Raw genomic sequence first — 22,834 nt, 5'->3', positions numbered from 1 at the left:
AAGCTAGAAGACATTCTCAGAAGGTTAAACCTGCAAACTAGTGTTAACTCCTTGAAGTTATTATTATTATCATCAACGTTTGTATAGCGCTACCAGACGCACGCGGCGCTGAACACCTGACACAGAGAGACAGTCCCTGCTCAATAGAGCTTACAATCTAAAATACAGACAGACAAGACAATTAAGGGTGAGGGAAGTACTGGGTGAGAATGAACAAGGGGGGGTGGGAGGCAAATGAGTAGTGGATAGGAGTCAAAAGCAGCAGAGAAAAGGTGGGTTTTCAGCATAGATTTGAAGACAGGTAGAGCTAGACGTATAGGTCCAGGAAGTCTATTCCAGGAATAAGGAGCCGCGAGAGAAAAGGAACGAAGCCTGGAGTTAGCAGTGGAGGAGAAAGGGGACGACAAGAGAGATTTGTCCAGTGAGCGGAGTTTACGGGGAGGAATGTAGGGAGAGAGGAGAGGTAATGGGGGGGGCTGCAGAATGGATGCATTTAAAGGTCAGTAAGAGAAGTTTGAACTGTACGCGGAAGTGGACAGGGAGCCAGTGAAGTGACTTGAGGAGTGGGCTAGTGTGGGTAAAACGATTTTGGCGGAAAATAAGTCGTGCTGCAGAATTTTGGACAGACTGGAGAGGAGAGAGATGGCTGAGCGGAAGACCAGTGAGAAGCAAATTGCAATAATCCAAGCAAGAGGTGACAAGGGTTTGGATAAGGGTTCTGGTAGCGTATTCAGAGAGGAAGGGGAGAATTTTGCTAATGTTGTAGACAAAGAAGCGACAGGTTTTAGCCGTCTGCTGGATGTTAGCGGAAAAGGAGAGGGAGGAATCAAAGATGACTCCTAGGTTGCGAGCAGATGAGACAGGGAGGATGAGGGTGTCATCTACTGAATTAGAGAATGGGGGGAGGGAAGTTGTGCCCCTGAGTCTGCCGTACAGCCTAAAATGGCAGCTGTAAGGGTCCCAGCCCTGTAGGGGTTACACCAAGAACCATTATTAACAGAAACAGATGGAGGACCACACAGGGACCCATATCAGGTAAAGAAAACAGATGAAACGGGCAAACTAGAACACCCACCATCCACTACTGAATGCAGAAATCTACAGGAAATACAAAAGCCCTTTAATGAATACAAAAGAAAGAAATGCACTTCCAGAATTTTTCTGTATATTCAGTCTCCCTTTGGAGAAGGATCCTGCCTGCAGAGCTTGTTATCAGCTAATCCGCTGCCTTTATTTTCTCTTCTTTTACTGACAGCCTTTGCCCACGGGGCAGAAACAGCCCTTGATAGTGTGTGAGGATTCCAGCAGTACCTCAGATTTCCACACCCGTCTGCTTCCAGACTATCAGACTAAGGTGAGTCTACAGTGCTGTGACTGTGGAAAATATGCACCCTGCTTGCTAAGCGTATTCTGTAACCAGGTGCATGTAAATTCTAAGTCGCATAGTTGAAAAGTGGGAGTGGATCGGGCAGGTCATGGCAATTTCTAAAATCTATGCGTGTTGTTATAGAATACACCCACTTGATTTACACCAGGTTTTAGTTGGCGTAATTGACTGCAACTAAATATAGTCAGGCAGAGCAGCACTCGGTGTATTCTATAAAGTACGCCTAAATTAAAGTGTACTTTATAGAAGATGCTTTGATTTATGCGCAGAAATCAAGGTGCGATATATAGAATCTAGCCCATAAAGGGGAAAAATTAGAGCTGGAAAAAATTGGCGTGGAGCACTATTCTATAAACAGCGTTCCAAGTTGAGCGTTAGAGCTGATTCCCGTGCTCGACGTTCAGTGCCGGTATAAAGGCCAGCACCCAACTCCTGGCATTTGGGCGCAGGAATGGTGCTATTCTATAACAATGTGCACAGTATTTTGCAACACCTATGCCCCCCACCTCTGGTCACACCCCCTTTTAAGTTGCATGCTGGTAGATTTGAATGCCTGATGTTATAGAATAGCGCACAGGAAGATGCTTGTACAAATTCCAATAACTGTGTCAGGTTTCCTGGCAAACCTCTGGATAGTGAGCCCTTGGACCACTGCCGAGAAGCGGCAGCGGCAGGAGAATCACCCAAACACAAGAAAAGGCAAACCGGAACCGGAACACAGCGGTCTGGAGCAAGGCTTCACCTGCACTCAGCCGCCCTTCACCAGGAGTTGACCTTTAACATTCCCTTATCTTTTGTTTGTCTGTCCTAATTAGATTGTAAGCTCTGTCGAGCAGGGACTGTCTCTTCATGTTCAAGTGTACAGCGCTGCGTACATCTAGTAGCGCTTTAGAAATGATAAGTAGTAGTAGTAGGACTGTTAGGCTACTGTCAGGAGCCCATCAGTAGTTCCCACCCCTAGCGCCCCATTTCTGGCACTACCAAAATATTTCTATTTTTGTAGCACCAGTGCTTACCTGGATCCCTTACCATCACTTCAACAGGTAAATGCTCCCCCCAAAATGGCCGCCTGGCAAGCATTTCACTTGCCACATGGACATTTATTTTCCAGAAAAAAAAGACAGCCTTTTACCCGCTGTGGTAAAAGGGGGCCTCGGCATGCATCAAAACCGTGTGCTGGCACTTGCACAGGTCCCCTCGTACCGCAGCTTAGTAAAAGGACCCCTTAGTGTGGAACTGGGAAACCCTCCTTAGTGTGCGGGGGGGGGGGGGGGGGGGTTTCCCAGTTCCACATATAATTTACATGCTAAAATGCTGTAGCCATGGTGTACTGTTGACTTATGGCTGGTTTTTATAATGGAATCTGAGCGCAGCATCTGGCATCAGATTATAGAATTATCCCTAAGACTTTACAATGTATTAAATCACTATAGTTTAGCCTGAAAGGAGGACCTACATTGGATTCTTCCCACTCAGCTTCTTTTCCTCAGGCCACTGGTTGGCTCCAGCATGTGCCTTTGCCATACTCTTCAATCAGGGGATTGCTGCTGGGATGAATAGGCTAAAGAGCACTTTTCCCTCTAAACTGAGGGGGAGTCCTCCAACTACATTACTGCCAGTGGGGGGCGCTGCTTCAATTCTGTGTTTTTAAATCGCTAGGGACAGGCAAGTTCCCTGAAGTCCTGCAGAGCTTCACTGTCCCTCACTATTTTATTTATTTTTGCATTCTTGTATTCCACTGTTATCCAAAAACAAGTTTTGGTTCAAGTGAAACAGCACCCCCCACTGGCAGGACTATAAGTGGAGGACTCCCACTCAGCTTAGAGGGAACAGCGGAGAATGACTTTATCACATACTAACTGGTTAGGCGGTAAGTGCACCTGCGCTATTTATTTTCAGTTGCCATGTGAAAAAAATCGTAGGAAAATGGCACTTTGATGGTTACGGTAGAAATAGGCTTAGTGCATAGAAAAAACCTGCGTTACTATGTGCTACTGCTAAGCCCATCTTCTACCACTGCCGTGTAAAAGGACCCCCTTCATTTGGTTACCTATAGGGATAGAGGCCTGAATATCACCTCTATCCTGATAACACTGGCATTGACTGCCCTATCTGGATACTCAGTCAGCCAGTGCTGAATTATTGAATTTATTTTCAGTCATGATAACCAGGAATTTAAACAAACAAACAAAAAAAGCTGACTACTCCAGCTAACATTGACCCATATATTTTCTATGAAAAAACTGTATAAAAACTGTTTAAATGTCCCCACAGCAAGTATCAAAGTACAAATGTGCATTCTTTCACTTTGAAAATTGGTGTGTGGTAAAATGTACCCACAGACTTTATCTGAATGCAAACAGTTTTACAAATGGAGAAAGCATGCAGAGCATGGCTCATGGAATTCTTTCAAACCCCTCGGCATATGCACACATGTGTGAGTTGGGGTGGTTGTAGGGGGAGAGGTAGTTTTATTGAGTGGGAGCATTTGCAGAGTGGTGGAGCAGTTGCAAGGATCTCGATTTCAGATACAAGTTGTGGGGTGCTGGTGTGTGGGGATAGTTTTGGGGTACGGGGTCGTTTGCAAGTTGGCAGGGCAATTGCAGGGGGTGGTTTGACGGGTTAGCCAGTTGCTGAGGGTGTAGTTTTTAGGAATAAGGCAGTTTTCAGGAGGCAGCTTACAGAGTGGTGGTACAGTTTGTGGGGGTGGTATTTTCTGGGGCTGAGGAAGTTTGCGGAGGGGGTAGTCTTTGCGGTTTAAGCAGTTGTGGAGGCGGTGAGGTTAGTTTTTGGAAGTGGGAACAGAGGTTGTGGATAATTTTGGGGGTGAGGCAGTTTCAGGGTGTAGTTTTTAGGGTTGCAAACAAATTGCAGGGAGATAGATTTTGGAGAGAGGACTGAATGAAGGGTGGTTGGCAGTTGAGGGGGTTAATTTTTGGGTGTGGGGGCATAATGCAGAGTGGTAAAGCAGTTACAGAAGGTAGTTTTTGAGGCCGGGACAGTTGCAGGGCATAGCTTTTGACAGGGGGTAGTTGGTCGGGTGATGGGAGAGTTGGGGTAATTTTTGGAAGTGGGTCAGTTTTGGGGGTGAGGAATACTCTATTTCACTGTATATGAATTTCAATGCTATAGAAACTGGAATTCTTGCCAGGGAAATAAATGGGGCTATTTTTCGGGAGAGGGGCTTGTTTCTCTAGAAATCTGAGGAAAGGCTAAAGCGGCTAGGGCTCTTCAGCTTGCAGAAAAGACAGCTGAGGGGAGATATGATAGAGGTTTCTAAAATAATGAGTGGAATGGAACGGGAAAACATGAATTGCTTGTTCACTCTTTCCAAAAACACTAGGACTAGGGGGCATGTAGTGAAGCTAGAAAGTAGTAAATTTAAAATGAGTCGGAGAAAATATTTCTTCACTCAACATGTAATTAAACTCTGGAATTCGTTGCCAGAGAATGTAGTAGAAACAGTTAGCTTAGCGGGGTTTTAAAAAAAGGTTTGGATGGCTTCCTAAAGGAAAAGTCCATAGACCATTATTAAAATGGACTTGGGGAAAATCTACTGCTTCTTTCTAGAATAAGCAGTATAAAATGTATTGTACTGTTTTGGGATCTTGCCAGGTACTTGTGACCTGGATTGGCCACTGTTGGAAACAGGATGCTGGGCTTGATGGACCTTCGGTCTGTCGCAGTATGGCAATACTTATGTCTGATATGACCAGTTTTGACCTTGATGTGTCTTTTAACTGGGTGTTCCCCATGCCAAGTTTCATCCCATTCTGTTAAATTTCCAGATACTTATTTTGTCCTCACACATTTTCAACCGCCTTTTTAAAAGAATTCTTTCCACTTCCATTGGGTTGGGAAGAACTTATATAGCCTCTTAGAGCAGTGTTTATTAAGCTGTGCCTGGAGTATTTCCTTTAGACAGGCTGTTTTCAGAATATACACCATTAATGGGAGGAGTCTGCCCAAGATGTCTGAAGTGCTCCATGAGACACTGTGTTTCTTCTCAACTTTATTGACGGTATAAAAAAAAAATCATGGTTTGGGTTTACCCTGTGGAGCCCGGTCTAGTTTCACAGTTGGTTGGACCCATGGACGCTTTTGTGGAGCATGGCACAACTGCTCAGAATTCAGAGGGTCAGTCCTTGGCTGGAGGAGACAAGCTTGCAGAGGTTTGTTCTACCTCCCTTGAGGTGGTCAGCTTAGCTCCGGAGCAGCAGAGTCCACCGGAGCAACCGCTTTCGCTGGCGGCATCATTGGATGCTACCCAGAGGTGCGGTGTGGCAGAGTCATGAGCAGAGGAAGAACACACGGCAGAGGGAGTCAGCGAAACTGTGTTCAGTAGCCAGCATTCATAGGAAGATATGTTGAAGCAAGTTGGTTTCAGGACTTGCAGGTACTCAAGACCAGTTGTTGGTGTCCAAGATGGAGTTGACTCCTATCTCAAGACCGAGTGTCTTTACATTTGAGACTATTTGGGAAGCTTTTTTTAATCTTTGCAGGTCTTGCTGGCTGCTTATATGTAGACGTAGGTTTCCCACTGTACAAGGTTAGAATCTGATGTTTGCTGTTTCTGTTACCAAAAAAGACTTGATGCTTTGGAAACCCAGGTCAAACCTGCATGAAAGGCAGTGGGAGTATCCGCTTTAAACTTGAGAATTTAGAAAACGTTGTCAGATGGCAGGACCTCAGACTGATAAATTTTCCTAAAGCTTATGCACTTCCTGCTCAAGATATGTTTAAATGTTATCTCTTAAAACCGGTTCTAGAAGCCTCTTATCCTCTGTTTTCCCAAATTTACTACTTACCTGAGGTGAAAAGGAAATCTTCTGCTGATCTCCCTGAGCAACAAGGGCTATCTTTGGATAGCTTGGATTTAATTAATTTCCTGAAGAGATCGGACATAAAGGCAATAGCGCTGGCCACTGTTGATTCAATTAGCTTTAGACTCTGACAGAGACTGGTTGCTTAAATTGTTTTTTAAGCGTAGAGATGATTTGCTTATGACCTGTAAAATTTGAATGTATCCAGATGTTTCTAGAGCTACCCGAGACCTCAGGTTCTACAGTTGGGGGCAACTTTTGTTCTTAGGTACCCTTGTAAAATGTAAATGTGTGATCACTCTCCAAGAAGTGAGAGATATATATATATTTTTTCTCTGCAGCTTACAAGTTTTCTTTCTGGGAAAGGGGTTGTAGGGGTATAAATCCAGGAAGACAACTCCTAATATATATATCTCCTGAGGCAGAGATGAAATATATAAGTACATAAGTAATGCCACACTGGGAAAAGACCAAGGGTCCATCAAGCCCAGCATCCTGTCCACGACAGCGGCCAATCCAGGCCAAGGGCACCTGGCAAGCTTCCCAAACGTACAAACATTCTATACATGTTATTCCTGGAATTGTGGATTTTTCCCAAGTCCATTTAGTAGCGGTTTATGGACTTGTCCTTTAGGAAACCGTCCAACCCCTTTTTAAACTCTGCTAAGCTAACCGCCTTCACCACTTTCTCCGGCAACGAATTCCAGAGTTTAATTATACGTTGGGTGAAGAAAACTTTTCTCCGATTTGTTTTAAATTTACCACACTGTAGTTTCATCGCATGCCCCCTAGTCCTAGTATTTTTGGAAAGCGTGAACAGACGCTTCACATCCACCTGTTCCACTCCACTCATTATTTTATATACCTCTATCATGTCTCCCCTCAGCCGTCTCTTCTCCAAGCTGTATAGCCCTAGCCTCCTTAGTCTTTCTTCATAGGGAAGTCGTCCCATCCCCGCTATCATTTTAGTCGCCCTTCTCTGCACCTTTTCCAATTCTACTATATCTTTCTTGAGATGCGGCGACCAGAATTGAACACAATACTCAAGGTGCGGTCGCACCATGGAGCAATACAACGGCATTATAACATCCTCACACCTGTTTTCCATACCCTTCCTAATAATACCCAACATTCTATTCGCTTTCCTAGCCGCAGCAGCACACTGAGCAGAAGGTTTCAGTGTATTGTCGACGACAACACCCAGATCCCTTTCTTGGTCCGTAACTCCTAACGTGGAAATATATATATATAGTTCTGAAGCAAAATGCCAAGCAGATTACAAAATAACTTGCTATAAAAATAGATTATTACCAAAATCTAGATAATCATATATTATTATGCTAATGGACTAACTAAATGAGTGATTACACAACCAATCACAATACTGATATCCTAATGATTATTATATATATATATTTTTTTGTACCCTGCGCTTTCCCACTCATGGCAGGCTCAATGCGGTGGGCAATGGAGGGTTAAGTGACTTGCCCAGAGTCACAAGGAGCTGCCTGTGCCGGGAATCGAACTCAGTTCTTCAGTTCCCCAGGACCAAAGTCCACCACCCTAACCACTAGGCCACTCCTCCAATATGAGAACTTACACCAAATGTCTTATGCAAAATACACAGATAGCAGCTAAATTCACAGACCATAAGTCATGACATAAAACCCATCTGTCTCAGACAAAAGCCAAGGACTAATTATCCCCATGACCATAGGCAGTATATCCTGTTATCTCACCTTGCCATCTGTGGCAGACTTCCAATGGTAAAGAAGCGGATTCCTCCTCTGAGACTGAAGCTGAAGCCTCGATGAGTCTCTCAATCCAGGAATAAGTTCGAGATCTGTATTCTGGATACAGATGACACAGTCATTAGGTATGGCCATATATTGTAGCTGAGCTAACCTTGTAAGTTTGTTACAAGGTATGCAGTTCACTGGTGTTTAGGAAATCAGTCTCTTGCTCTTTCCGAGCCTTCTATCCTCCTGCAAGTCCTCTGGTCCTTTCTACTCTCTTCCTTCAGTCCAACTTTTTGGCATCCATGGGTCAGATTATACCTGTGGACCAATCACAGATGGTCATGGGCGTAGTTTGGGGGGGCGAGGGGGGCAGGGCCAGTGCAACGCTGCAGGCAGCTCTCCCTCCGTCCTGCCCTCAGCTCACCGACCGACAGCCCTCCTCTCCGTTCCTTCCCCCACCCGGCGCGTTTAACCTTTTATTTTCAGTGGAAGTGACGGCAGTGAAGAAGAAAGCACTGTGGGCTCGCCTCCAACGTCTCCCTTCCCTCACACAGTGTCCCACCCTCACAGAAACAGGAAATGCATCATCATAGAAGGCGAGACACTGTGCTTTCTTCTTCATTGCCATTGCTGCCACTGAAAATAAAAAGGTTAAACATGCTGGGGGGGGGGGGGAGGAACAGAGAGGAGGGCTCTTGGGGAGCTGAGGGAGGGCAGGGAAAATTGCTGGACATGTATGGGAGGTGAGGGCAGGGGGAGAGAAGAAATCACTGGACATGGAGAGGAGGGGAGGGCAGGGGGAGAGAAGAGATTGCTGGACACGGAGAGGAGGGCAGGGCAGGGGGAGAGAAGAGATTGCTGGACATGGAGAGGAGAGGAGGGGAGAGCAGGGGGAGAGAAGAGATCACTGTACATGGAGAGGAGGGCAGGGGGAGAGAAGAGATCACTGTACATGGAGAGCAGGGGAGGGCAGGGGAGAGAGAAGAGATCACTGTATATGGAGAGGAGGGGAGGGCAGGGGAGAGAGAAGAGAACGCTGGAGAGGAGGGGAGGGCAGGGGAGAGAGAAGAAAATGCTGGAGAGGAGAGGAGGGCAGGGGAGAGAGAAGATAACGCTGGACAGGAGGGGAGGGCAGGGGAGAGATAAGATAACGCTGGAGAGGAGGGGAGGGCAGGGGAGAGAGAAGAGAATGCTGGACAGGAGAGGAGGGGAGGGCAGGGGACAGAGGAGAATTGCTGGACATGGATGGATGAATGGGGGCAGGGAAGAGAGGAATTTTGCTGGATATGGGTGGATGGAGGAGAGGGCAGGGGAGAATGGACAGTTGCTGGACATGGATGGATGGAGGGGAGGGCAAGAGAGAGAGGAAATTTGCTGGACATGGATGGATGGAGGGGAGAGCAAGAGAGAGAGGAAATTTGCTGGATATGGATGGATGGAGGAGAAGGCAGGGGAGAATGGAAAGTTGCTGGACATTGGATGGATGGAGGGCATGGGAGACGAGAATTACTGGACATGGATGGATGAATGGGGGCAGGGGAGAGGAATTTTGCTGGATATGGGTGGATAGAGGAGAGGGCAGGGGAAAAAGGACAGTTGCTGGACATGGATGAATGGAGGGAAGAGAAGAGAATTGCTGGACATGGATGGATGGATGAGTGGAGGCAGGGGAGAGATGAATTTTACTGGATATGGGTGGATGGAGGAGAGGGGAGAGAGGAGAATTGCTGGACATGGATAGATGAATGGGGGCAGGGGAGAGAGGAATTTTGCTGGATATGGGTGGATGGAGGGCAGGGGAGAGAGAATAATTGCTGGACATGGATAGATGGTGGGGGCAGGAGGAGAGGAAATTTGCTGGATATGGGTGGATGGAAGAGAAGGCAGTGGAGAATGGACAGTTGCTGGACATGGATGAATGGAGGGGAGAGAAGAGAATTGCTGGACATGGATGGATGGATGAATGGTGGCATGGGGATAGAGGAATTTTGCTGGATATGGGTGGATGGAGGAGAGGGCAGGGGAGAGGGGAGAATTGCTGGACATGGATGGATGAATGGGGGCAGGGGGGAGAGGAAATTTGCTGGATATGAATGGATGGAAGAGAGGGCAGTGAGGAGAATTGCTGGATATGGATGGAGGGAAAACTGCTGAATTTAAGGGCTGGATCGGAGCACTTTGAGGGCAGATACTGAAACTGGAGGAAGGATAGGGCAGGGCTACAGATGATAGGACGCATAAGGACACAGGAGGATGGTGGACATGGTGAGTGAAAAAATATCAAATGGAAAGAAGACACTGCATAAAACAGAAGACACTGGGACCAAAGCGAATAGAAAAACTAAATGATCAGACAACAAAGGTAGAAAATGTATTTTATTCAGAATTTATTAATTGGAATATGTCAGCTTTTGGAAATGCGCATCTGTGATATTTTTCATGTAAGTTTCAATTTTTCTAGTATTGCTGCATGCCGAGCATGACTTCTTGAGGTAACTTTCCAGTTCAGTATTTTGCCTTCATACTTTTTTTTATTTCTAGTTCCTTGTGTCATGTCTGTTGTGTCATGTGTTTTTCATGTGTAATCAAGGTGCAGTATTCTGCTAGCGTGTAGTATTTGCAGCCCTTTTTGTTGTGTTTTTTTTTGGTTTCACTAGGTTGTGTACTGGTGTTTTAGATCCCGGTGTAATTATAGCACTGCCTTTTCAAGCATAAGGTTGTAGCTCGTCCTGTCCTTGGAATTAGTGCTGTTATGTTGGTAAGGTTATGAGTGTGTTTTTGCACAAGTTTGTGTATAGCATTTTGCAGTGGAGAGATTGTGTGTTGGCCTTACTGAAGTGGCAACAAAACATCAGAAAGGGTGTAGAGCCTAAAACATGACACACTACCTCTTGAAGGATCTACATATAGAGCCTATGCATTTCTAAGGTCAACACTGGCATGGTATGGGAAAGGGGGTGGGGAAATACTACTGGAGAGGAAGAGGGAGTACTGGGTAAGGAGGAAGGAAGGAAGGGAGGGAGGGAGGGAAGGAGAAAGAGTTGGCTTTTTTGGGAATAACCACAATGTATGTATGAGATATCTCATACATATTCATTATGGTTATTCCCCAAAAAGCCAGCTCTTTCTCCCTTCCTTCCTTCCTCCATATTAGCAGGGTCATGTTCTTGGGTCGCAAAAATCCAAGGGAATGGTACAGTATAGGGGGTGAAGTGCTTCAGTGTACGAAGGAAGAGCGGGACTTGGGGGTGATTGTGTCTGATGACCTTAAAGCTTCCAAACAGGTAGAAAAAGCGACGGTCAAAGCCAGAAGGATGCTAGGGTGCATAAAGAGAGGCATGACCAGCAGGAAAAAGGAGGTGATAGTGTAGTTGTATAAGTCTTTAGTAAGTACTGTGTGCAGTTCTGGAGACCGCACCTACGGAAAGATATAAACAGGATGGAGTCTGTCCAGAGTGCGGCTACGAAGTTAGTAAGCAGTCTTGAATGCAAAAATTATAGGGACAGGCTTATGAACCTCAACATGTATACGCTGGGAGAGAGGAGACATGATAGAGACGTTTAACTATCTCAAGGGCATTTATATACAGGAAGAGAGCCTTTTTCAAATGAATGAGGGGGCATATGACAAAGTTAAGAGGGAATAGGCTTAGGAGTAACCTAAGGAAGTATTATTTCACAGAAAGGGTGGTGGAGGCATGAAATGGCCTCCCGGTGGAGGTGATGGAGTCAAGGACTGTTCCAGAATTTAAAAAGGCATGGGATAAGCATGTGGGATCGCTTAGGAACAGGAAGAATTAGGGGTTACAGAGGATGGACAGACTGGATGGGGCATATGGCCTTTATTTGCCGTCATGTTTCTATGTTTCTATATATGCAAATGAATATGCTAATATGCCCTGCCCCATCCTTTGCCCCACCAAATGAAACAGTCAAACTACGCCCATGCAGACGGTGTAATAATGTCCAGCCAGCTTCATGGTCATGAAGAGACTCTTTGTTGTAACCATGAAACTGTTATCGATGGCATGCAAACCTCCCTGTCTGATCCCGTACTCCTGGAGCCATGTGTGTCTCTCTCCTCCAATCTTGCCAAGAGATAAATGGGCTAGTTTGCAACAACTAATATGGATGAAGTCAACATGGTATGCTAATCAGTAATTTTCCTTTTTGGAACCAAGCTGGTTTCTGATGGTTACTGATACATACAGGCCACAAGCTGTAAAATCCATATTGTTAGAACAGAATGGCTGTATAGGCCAAGACCAGCAAAGGTGAGATCTCAGGGTCACGGCTTCTAACGCTCCTGAGAAAGTGTCTGGCTAATCTTCGCTTGTGAAATAAGGTTAGGCCAACCAGGCATCCTCTTTTTTCCCCCCCCTTTTACCTTTAATGTAATAAAAATGTATTTTTATGAAACATGTATAGAATGTTTGTACGTTTGGGAAGCTTGCCAGGTGCCCTTGGCCTGAATTGGCCGCTGTTGTGGACAGGATGCTGGGCTCGATGGACCCTTGATCTTTTCCCAGTGTGGCATTACTTATGTACTTTTTCCTTTCTCTCCCCTCCCCTTTATTATGGGCTGACAATAATATATGATTAAATTAAATTGTACAGCGCTGCGTAACCCTAGTAGTGCTTTAGAAATGTTAAATAGTAGTAGTAGTAGTAATTATGTTCTTGTGTTAGCTGATTGCTTAATTTTTCTATGCATGAGATGGATTTGCATGCAATGGAGGCAAATTTCTATTATGTACGTTAATGGCGGGTATTATTTTTTATATTAATTTTATTTATGAAGTTTAAAAAGTATATATGATAAAAGCTAAGGGGATTCTTCAGGACCGGCTTGGGAAACGGATGTGCATTCCCTTGAAATGACAATTCCCATGACATTTTCTATTGTTTCTATTCCAAAATGACATTTCAGGAGCGAGACACATAACTAATCAGTGCCCCCTATTACCCGGTAGTATGTACTGTAATGACATTGATCCCTGGGGCTAACCGCTGAAAATAACCAGTTAGCGCCAAACTGAAAACTGGCTATTTTGGGGGTGTTCCAGGGGCAGGGTCAGCATATGGTTAGTTAACTGCTAATATTCATAAAATAAAATACCACATAAAAGTCAGTCCTATCTTTATGCAGTAACCCACAGCCCGATACGTGGCACTTAATGGTCCTTTTACCAAGGTGTCCTAATTATTAGCATGCACTAAATCTGTTAGCGTGCCTTACTAAAAAGACCCCTCTGGAAACCTGGAAATTCAATGCCAAAGCCTGGGTATGGCCCACCACTTAATTCCCAGGTTTAACACCAATGGTGATCAGCAAAACACTGATCGTTATTGGTTGAATATCAGCCCCCTCCCCAATAAACAACACAGGAAATTAAATAAAATGAAAATATTTGGCTAAGGGGCCATTTTACTAAAGGGTATTAAGCACTTCATTGCGACTGCATTAAGGGATTTTGCAGTACTTTTCCTGTTTCCGTGTGTTAAATTGTGCATTACCAAATTTGTCAGAAATTTCTGTTGGGGAACGTGGCATGGGCATGGGCTAGCTCATTACACTTACCGTACCTTCACTGGCTAATGCAGAGGATGTGGTAACAGTGGTTAGCGTATCTGGGTTTAAAAAAAAGTTTGGACAAGTTCCTAGACAGGTCCATAGTCTGTTATTGAGATAGACATGGGGGGAAGCCACTGCTTGCCTTGGGATTGGTAGCATGGAATGTTGTTACTAACTGGGTTTCTGCCAGTTAGCCACTGTTGGAAACAGGATACTGGGCTATGGACCACTTACCTCCTCCTAAATAAGAGGCACTAAGTATACCATGCATTAATCTAAATGGTAATATACAACCTGCAATAAACATAGCAGTGCAGCCACCCCTGCTTGTTTGGATAAAATGTGTTACTAGTGGTTTATTCTCCTGCAAAGTTCTCAGCCAGCTCAATTCCTTTGTCTCATTTCCTGATTATTTCTACTATCTTTGTTCTGATAGTTCCATAAGTATTGCCACACTGGGACAGACCAAAGGTCCATCAAGCCCAACATTCTGTATCCAACAGTGGTTCGGCAGGGTATAACCTTTCTGTCTAACTGCCCTCTATGACCACCTCTGCTATCTGGTCTCAGGTTCTGTCCCTATTGGTCCCCATGAGCCCAGACATTCTCCTTCTTGTATCAGATGCACATGTCCCGGCTCCCCTGCATGTCCCTTAACTGTCTCACTCCTGCCTTTAAGCTTCTTTCCTTTCAAATTTCCACCTCTACCTACCGGTACAGCTTTCAGAACTGCAAAGTCTCTTGTCCTGGGGCAATAACTTCTGAGAATCTACCGAGTAAATTAGCTACATTTATTCAATAAAGTAAATTTCAGAAAAGAAACAAAAATTCTGATATGTGGAGGTTATATTTCTTGGATATCAAAGCTTTAAGGATCTGCATGGCCCCATAGGCGGTCGGTGGCCCAACTGTTTGGGGAGGCTAAAGGGTTAGGGGTGGGGCCAGGGGCGGGGCTTACATCCATAATTGTCTGACAACACAGAAAAAAAAATAAGAAAAAATAAGTCACAATTAATAACTTTTATTAATTTTAGATATTAAATATGTATCATATGTCAAAGAATAAAGTGGTTGCTCAAAGCATATACTAACCACAATCGCTCAACTGCAAAACACTATGCACAACTTTGTGCAAAAACACACTCAGAACCTTACTGTACCATAAATATTACACCAATATACCACCATACGGAAAATGCAGACCGTCAACAATATGAAACAAGGATCATATGCTATTTGGCCAGAACATCCCTACAGTTAAATCCTTTAGATACCTTGGGGTTATAATCGATTCTGCTCTGACTTTTGAGGAACAAATATCCGACGTAGTGAAAAAATCTTTTTTCCATCTTAGGAGACTTCGGTCAGTTAGGAATTCAATTAGTAAGGATTCCCTTAAAACATTGACATCTGCCTATATTACCTCACGCTTAGATTATTGTAATATCATATATGCAGGGATCACTCAAGCTAGCTTGAAACGACTACAAAGAATACAGAATACAGCAGCACGTATGATCTGTAGGGCCCGGAGGGATGACAGAGTAACACCGGTTGAAGCAAGAGTTAAGTTTAAAGCCTTAGTTTTGACCCATAAGGCTTTTTATACACTAAACCCTGACTATCTGTCAAATCTAACTATTCCTTACACTGCCACACGAACCCTTAGATCCCTGACAGACAACAGGTTAGTGATTCCTCCTCTCGCTAGGGCTAGATGGGAATCTACATGGAATTCGGCTTTTTTCTATTTGTCCTCCTCTCTTTGGAATGGCCTTCCAAAGGAGATCAGACTTGAGAAATCTTATTTTCATTTTCGAAAACTTTTGAAAACCTTCTACTTTATCAATTATGTAGAACAGAATTTAGAATAATTGAAGAAAGGTTATAAATGGGCATCTGTAATATATATTAAATCAAAACTGTATTGTTTGTCTGTGTAGATTATATTATGTACTTAATCTTGTATTTGCGGTGCTCTCCTGTATACTAAATCATGAGTTATACTGTTTTTCATCTTATGTAGCTAGTTTGTGGTTTTGCTGTGCTTTCCTGTAATGACTGGCGTTCTAATGTTTGTCCAACCTGTACATATTGTATTGTTTCTTTTTATTTTATAAATTGTAAACCGTTCTGTCTTGCAGTAGCAATAAGATACGGTATATAAATTGACGTAAATAAAAAAATAAAAATCACAATTCTCATGTAGAGCCACAAAACACCCTTTTATGGTGGAAAGTGTTCACAATGAGCTCCTTTTATGAACGACTATATGTAGATCCTTCAAGAGGTAGTGTGTCATGATTTAGGCTCTAAAACCTTTTCTGATGATTTGGTGCCACCTCAGTAAGCCCAATACACAATCTCTCCACTGCAAAACACTGTACACAAACTTGTGCAAAAACACACTCATAATCTTACCAAACCATAACAGTACTAATTCCAAGGACAGGACGAGCTAAACCTTATGCATGGAAAGGCAGCACTGTAATTACACTGGGCTCTAAAACAACAGTGCACAACCTAGTGAAACAAAAAAAAACCCAAAAAGGGCTGAAAATACTACACGCTAGCAGAATACTGCACCTTGATCACATGAAAAACACACGACAACAGATATGAAGGCAAAGTACTGAACTGGAAAGTTACCTCAGGAAGTCAGACTCAGTATGCAGCAATACTAGAAAAACTGAAATTTACATGCAAAACATCACAGATGCACATTTCCAAAAGCTGACATATTCCAGTTAATAAATTCTGAATAAAATACTTTTTTCTACCTTTGTTGTCTGATCATTTCGTTTTTCTATTCGTTTTGGTCCCAGTGTCTTCTTTCCATTTGATATTTTTTTCTCTCACCATGTCCACCATCCTCCTGTGTCCTTATGCATCCTGTCTACCATTTGTAGCCCTGTCCCTATCCTTCAGTGTTCCGATACAGCTCTTAAATTCAGCAGTTCCCCCCCCCTCATCCATATCCAGCATTTCTCCTCACTTCCCTCCATCCATGTCCAGCACCTTCCCTCTTTCTCTCCTACCATTCCATCCAGTGTCATCCCTCTTTCTCTCTCCATCCTTCCACCCATTATCCTCTCCCAATCCTTCTGTCCATTGTCTTCCTCTATCTCCCCTTTCTTCTAGACAGTTCTCTCTCTTGACCCTTTTCCATTCAACATGTCCTCTCTCACCCCATCCTTCCAGTGTCTTTCCTCTTTCCCTCCCTACCAGTTTCTTCCCTCCTTCCAGCATTTTTCCTCTTTCTCCCTCCTTTCATCCAGCCAGCATTTCTCAGTCTGACAGCTAGGGTCTCCCCCAGTTTCTCCCCAGCAGCTTCTCTCTCTCTCCTGCCCATGTCCCCTCTTTCTCTTCTCATCTCTCTCTGGCTCTCCCCTGCTCTTTTCCATGTCCCTGGCTCTCCCCTGTTCTTTTCCATGGCCCCTCTTTCTCTCCCCATCTCTTTCTGGCTCTCCCCTGCTTTTTTCCATGTCCCTGGCTCTCCCCTGCTCTTTTCCATGGCCCCTCTTTCTCTCCCCATCTCTTTCTGGCTCTCCCCTGCTTTTTTCCATGTCCCTGGCTCTCCCCTGCTCTTTTCCATGGCCCCTCTTTCTCTCCCCATCTCTTTCTGGCTCTCTACTGCTCTCTTCCATGTCCCCTCTTTCTCTCCCCATCTCTCTCTGGCTCTCCCCTGCTTTTTTCCATGTCCCTGGCTCTCCCCTGCTCTTTTCCATGGCCCCTCTTTCTCTCCCCATTTCTTTCTAGCTCTCCCCTGCTCTTTTCCACGTCCCCTCTTTCTCTACCTATCGCTCTCGGGCTCTCCACTGCTCTTGTCCATGTCCCCTGGCTCTCCCCTGCTCTCCTTCTCTCTCCTCCTACTGTTTCCAGCCAGTGGCCACGTTCTCTTCTCTCCCTCCGGCCTGGGCCTCTTTACAGCAGCGCTGAAAGAAGAAGAAAAAGAAGCGCGGGGCCGCAGAAGCCTTCAGACATGCGCTGTCAGCTCTGCCAGTCCTCTGCCCCCGGAACAGGAAATTGACGTTACGGGGCAGAGACCGGCAGAGCCGACAGCGCATGTCTGAAGGCTTCTGCGGCCCCGCGCTTCTTTTTCTTCTTATGTTATGCTTATGCTGGCTCCGAGAGAAGCGGCGGCAGCGGAAGATTTCGTCATCGGGAGTCTCGGGCTACATTTGGAGAGGGAGGCAGGCGGGGCCGCCGCGAAGGTCACAGCTGGGCTGGGGAGGCTTAGCCTCCCCAAGCCTCTTATACAGGGCGCCTATGCATGGCCCTGTCCTTAAGTTCCACCTACTGGAGTTGCTAATGAAGCCCACTCCAGCCTATCTGAATCCATCTTGTCATTTGTGGAATACAATACATAAAAGTCTGCCCATCACTGTCCTCATGTTCTAATTACTGGATTTGCCTCTCCAGCACATCCTAAACAGGACTGACACAGACCGTACAAGTCTGCCCAGCACTGAAGTTGCTCTGGAAGCTCATCCTAAATCAAATTGTCATATACAGGATATAGACCGTACAAGTCTGTCTGGCAATGGACTTAAATTCTTGAAAGCCTGAGTCACCACCTAAGCACCACTTGACACATCCACACAAATGCAACCATTTAAGTTTTGCTTTTTAAAAAATACCATCCATTTTCTAATTAGAAATCCTCCGTGTTCATCCCACACCTTTTGGAATTCCGCAACCGTTTTTGTGTCTACCACCTCCTTCGGGAGGGCATTCCAGGCATCAACCTCCGTGAAAAATAATTTCCTGACATTACTCCTAAGTCTACCACCCCACAATCTCAGCTCATGTCCTCAAGTTTTACCATTTCCCCTTCTCTGAAAGAGATTTGTTTCTATATTAATACCTTTTGAGTATTTAAATGTCTGTATCATATCTCCCCTGTCCCACCTCTCCTCTAGGGTATACATATTCAGGTCTTCCAGTCTTCTCATACTGGGAAGACTCCTTTTTGTTGCAGTGTTAGTTTTAGGCTTGCCACACATTGAAATTCTGCATTCTGGTATGTTAAACCCAAAACGTAACACATTTTAATAGAAGGGCCCCCAAGTTAAAAAAGAATCCATGAGAAATACTGCTCCCCAGTATCTCTCCACACTCGTCCTTCCCTACACCCCTTCCCGTGCACTCCGTTCCATGGATAAATCCTTATCTGTTCCCTTCTCCACTACTGCCAACTCCAGACTTCGCGCCTTCTGTCTTGCTGCACCCTACGCCTGGAATAGACTTCCTGAGCCCCTACGTCTTGCCCCATCCTTGACCATCTTTAAATCTAGATTGAAAGCCCACCTCTTTAACATTGCTTTTGACTCGTAACCACTCGCCTCCACCTAACCTCCTCCTCTACATAATAATTTTTTTTTGTTACATTTGTACCCTGCGTTTTCCCACTCATGGCAGGCTCAATGCGGCTTACATGGGGCAATGGAGGGTTAAGTGACTTACCCAGAGTCACAAGGAGCTGCCTGTACCTGAAGTGGGAATCAAACTCAGTTCCTCAGGACCAAAGTCCACCACCCTAACCACTAGGCCACTCCTCCACTGTTGCTACTATTTGAGATTCTACATGGAATGTTGCTATTCCACTAGCAACATCCCATGTAGAATTCGGCCCTTGCAGATCACCAATGTGGCCGCGCAGGCTTCTACATGGAATGTTGCTAGTGGAATAGCAACATTCCATGTAGAATCTCCAATAGTAGCAACATTCCATGTAGAATCTCCAATAGTATCTATTTTATTTTTGTTACATTTGTACCCTGCGTTTTCCCACTCATGGCAGGTTCAATGCGGCTTACATGGGGCAATGGAGGGTTAAGTGACTTACCCAGAGTCACAAGGAGCTGCCTGTGCCTGAAGTGGGAATCAAACTCAGTTCCTCAGTTCCCCAGGACCAAAGTCCACCACCCTAACCACTAGGCTACTCCTCCGCTTGCTTTATTTTGTCTATTAGCTTGTAAGCTCTTTGAGCAGGGACTGTCTTTCTTCTATGTATGTGCAGCGCTGCGTATGCTTTGTAGCGCTATAGAAATGCTAAATAGTAGTAGAAATGAATTTGCAATCTGCAAAAAAGCCACAAGATGACACTGTTTCTCTACCAAAGACATTAATTAGACCACTAGTCAAAACAAACTACAGTGCAAGTCCAAAAACCCAGATGCCAGAAATCTGGAGCACCTGAGAATGCAGACCCTTTGACACTGAGAAATCTGGAGCACCTGAAAATCCAGACTCTTTGAAACCCAAACCTTTTCTGATAAACACAGCTGTAATGACGCAGGTGCGGGAATATTGTCCTGCGTGCATCACTCCTAGATCTGCTGTCCCACTCCCTCCAATGCAGAAAGTTTACATCATAGGTGGCGGGACTGGCACAGGGAAATGCTCCTACGCCTGCATCTTTACAGCTGCGTTACGAAGTTGATTGAGGACAGCAGCAAGAGGGTAAGTAGGAGGGAGGGGAAATACTGTGGAGAGGACATTGAAATTGGAATGCAGAAGAGTCCTCTGAATCTGTGCTATTAAGGCTGGGAAACCTGAACGGAAGTTCAACAAATAGACTAGCGGAAGGGGAAGCATTTTTGTTGAGGTCAGCAAAACGCTATCACAATGTAAGTCAGACAAGAGAGACAAGCCATGCTGGATAGAAACATGATAGCAGATAAAGGCCAAATGGCCCATCCAGTCTGCCCATCCTCTGCAACTCCTAACTTTTCCTAAGCGATCCCACATGCTTATCCCATGCCTTCTTAAATTCTGACACAGTCCTCAACTCCATGACCTCCACCGGAAGGCAATTCCACACTTCCACCACCCTTTCTGTAAAATAATACTGTACTTTCTTAGATTACTCCTAAGTCTATTCCCTCTTAACTTCATCGTATGCCCCCTCGTTCCAGAGTTTTCCTTCAGTTAAAAAGGGCTAATTTCCTGTACATTAATGCCATTGAGATATTTAAAGGTCTCTATCCTCTCTCCCAGCATATACATGTTGAGATTCATAAGCCTGTCCCTATATTTTTTGTGTTCAAGACTCCATCTTGTTTATATCTTTCCGTAGGTGCAGTCTCCAGAACTGTACGCAGTACTCCAGAAGGGATCTCACCAGAGACTTATACAAGGGCACGGTCACCTCCTTTTTCCTGCTGGTCATCCCTCTCTTTATGCACCCAAGAATCCTTCTGGCTTTGACCATCGCTTTTTCTACCTGTTTGGAAGCTTTAAGGTCATCAGACACAATCACCCCCAAGTCCCGCTGTTCCTTCATACACTGAAGCACTTCACCCTCTATACTGTACCGTTCACTCAGATTCTTGCAACCCAAGTGCATGACCCTGTATTTTTTAGCATTACGTCTTAGTTGCCAAATATCGGTCCATTCCTCCAGCTTCACTAGGTCCTTCCTCATGTCATTCATACCCTCCAGGGTAAAAAAGAGAGATGGGGTGATGGTGGATGGGGAAGAAAGAGAGAGATTGAGAGAGAGAGAAACTGGATGAGAAGAGAGAGAGAGAGACATGGGATGGGGGGGGGGGGGGAAGATAGACAGAGATAGGGTGATGTTGGATGGGGGAAAGAGTTTTTCCTGTAAATTTACCCATTGTAATAAATGGAGCTTTTTGTATTTGTTAATAAATCAAAATTGCCTGTTCATCCCTTCATTTTTTCTTAAATTTGAATTTTAAAAGTACTGCCTAAGAATCTGGAAAATCCCCAAATCCAGACCGACCCAATCCCTGAGCAGTGTGGATATTTGAGCTTGTGCTGTACGTGTTCATCTGTGACCAGCATGATTTGTACTTATTAAAAGGCATGGGAGTGGGGAGATAACCTGCAGGAAGCAGTTAACAACCCTATTCCTCTTACTGGGCAGACTGGATGGGCCAATTTGGTCTTTATCTGATGGCATCTATTGTGTTTCTGTGTTATTCTATTCCCCTGGGACAGCAGCCATGCATTACGGAGCGCGTTAACCATGAAATGTGCTGCTCGAAGATCAGATGTGACCAGCTGGCTAAATCCCATGTATTCTCTCATCTGCAGGTTCCGACAGATCCCAGATTTTGGATGACAGAACGAACACCATTTTGAAACTAGGAATGCTAGGTCACCCCAAGGGATGATGACAGTACCCCAGAACATGAACAAAGATGCAGTGCCACAAAAGAATGAACTGCTGAAGGACAAGTCCTCGTTTCCCCACTCTGTTGTCTGCTCTTTGGAAAATGCCACTGAAGTTAATGTCTTGCCATTACTGTATATAGCAGCCTGACACCTATGTGTGCATTTCTCTGGCCCCTGCATGTGAAATTGGGCTAAAGGCTTCACGGATCTGCAGCTTGACTGGGTGTGGTTTACGATACACTTGGCCAATCAGAAGAAGAGGTACAATCACAATTCTGCCTGGAATTGTGATTGGATGAAAATTTCATAGGTAGCCAGGCCTGGTATCAGCCTGCTTGTCTTGTTAGATATGGTCTCGTTCATCATAAACTGATGCCCACTCAGCTCGTGGACCTGTGAATCTTCCTTTTTCTCTCTGTATCCTACATTTTTGCCTTATACACTGACCTGCCAAGTCTCCCGTGCAGAGTGGGAGACACCCACCAAAAACCAGATATGTGAGAGGCAGCTTCAGATCTCACAGCCAATACTTCTGCTGCAAGAAGAACAGGCAGGAAATGTTTGCTTTCAGATTTGAAGCTGTTACAGTCCTAGAGAGAGAGAGAGAGAGAGAAAGAAAGAAAGAAAGAGGGAGAGAGACAGAGGGGAGGGGGGGGAGATGGGGCATGAGCTGGGATGAGAGGTGAGGACAACTGGCATCTCTGTGTAGACAACTAATTGGGATCATGGGAAATGCATAAGTTCCTTGGGATACATTTGGCTATGTCAGCTTATTTTTTCATTGTTCTGTATTCTTCCCGTTTTAGCTTGCTTTGAGATCTTTGGTGTAAGTGTGAGCTATGAAATGAAAGAAATAAATTCTTCTGGCTGATGGTGCTCAGATTCAGCTCTATAACCCAGTGACAGATTTAGCTTTCTCAGACGTGATCACGTGTGTGGTCTGGGAGCTGCAATCACACTTTGGGTGGTTTTTAAAGTTCCATGTGTGGAGGAGATCAGCCCAAACTCCAGCCGAGGTTCTGAAGTAATTTAAGGAGCAGCAAATCTTTCCTGAGAGGTTGAAACCATACTGAACAGTGCAGGATCCTAATCTATAAAGCCCTATTCAGTGCAGTGTACAGTAACAGCTCAAATCCTTCCATTGCCTCTGCCAGGAAGAGCTTAC

The 22,834-nt window shown here is 44.8% G+C and overlaps 1 protein-coding gene across 1 annotated transcript in view; it reads left to right on the top strand.

Moving 5' to 3' along the window:
* The window catches only part of LOC115481672, a 50,423-nt gene extending 28,139 nt beyond the window's left edge, over nucleotides 1-22,284 (top strand). Inside the window, exons 5-6 of the mRNA XM_030220993.1 lie at nucleotides 1,256-1,354; nucleotides 21,589-22,284. Of these exons, the coding sequence (XP_030076853.1) occupies nucleotides 1,256-1,354; nucleotides 21,589-21,636 (147 nt within the window). The 3' untranslated portion in view covers nucleotides 21,637-22,284. The remainder of the gene's footprint in view (nucleotides 1-1,255; nucleotides 1,355-21,588) is intronic.
* Nucleotides 22,285-22,834: the final 550 nt, after the last annotated feature.

This window comes from Microcaecilia unicolor, chromosome 12, assembly GCF_901765095.1.
Source record: "Microcaecilia unicolor chromosome 12, aMicUni1.1, whole genome shotgun sequence".
Taxonomy (NCBI): Eukaryota; Metazoa; Chordata; class Amphibia; order Gymnophiona; family Siphonopidae; genus Microcaecilia; species Microcaecilia unicolor.
The sequence above is the reverse complement of the archived record's forward strand: the minus strand, read 5'-3'. Positions and strand labels throughout refer to the sequence as shown.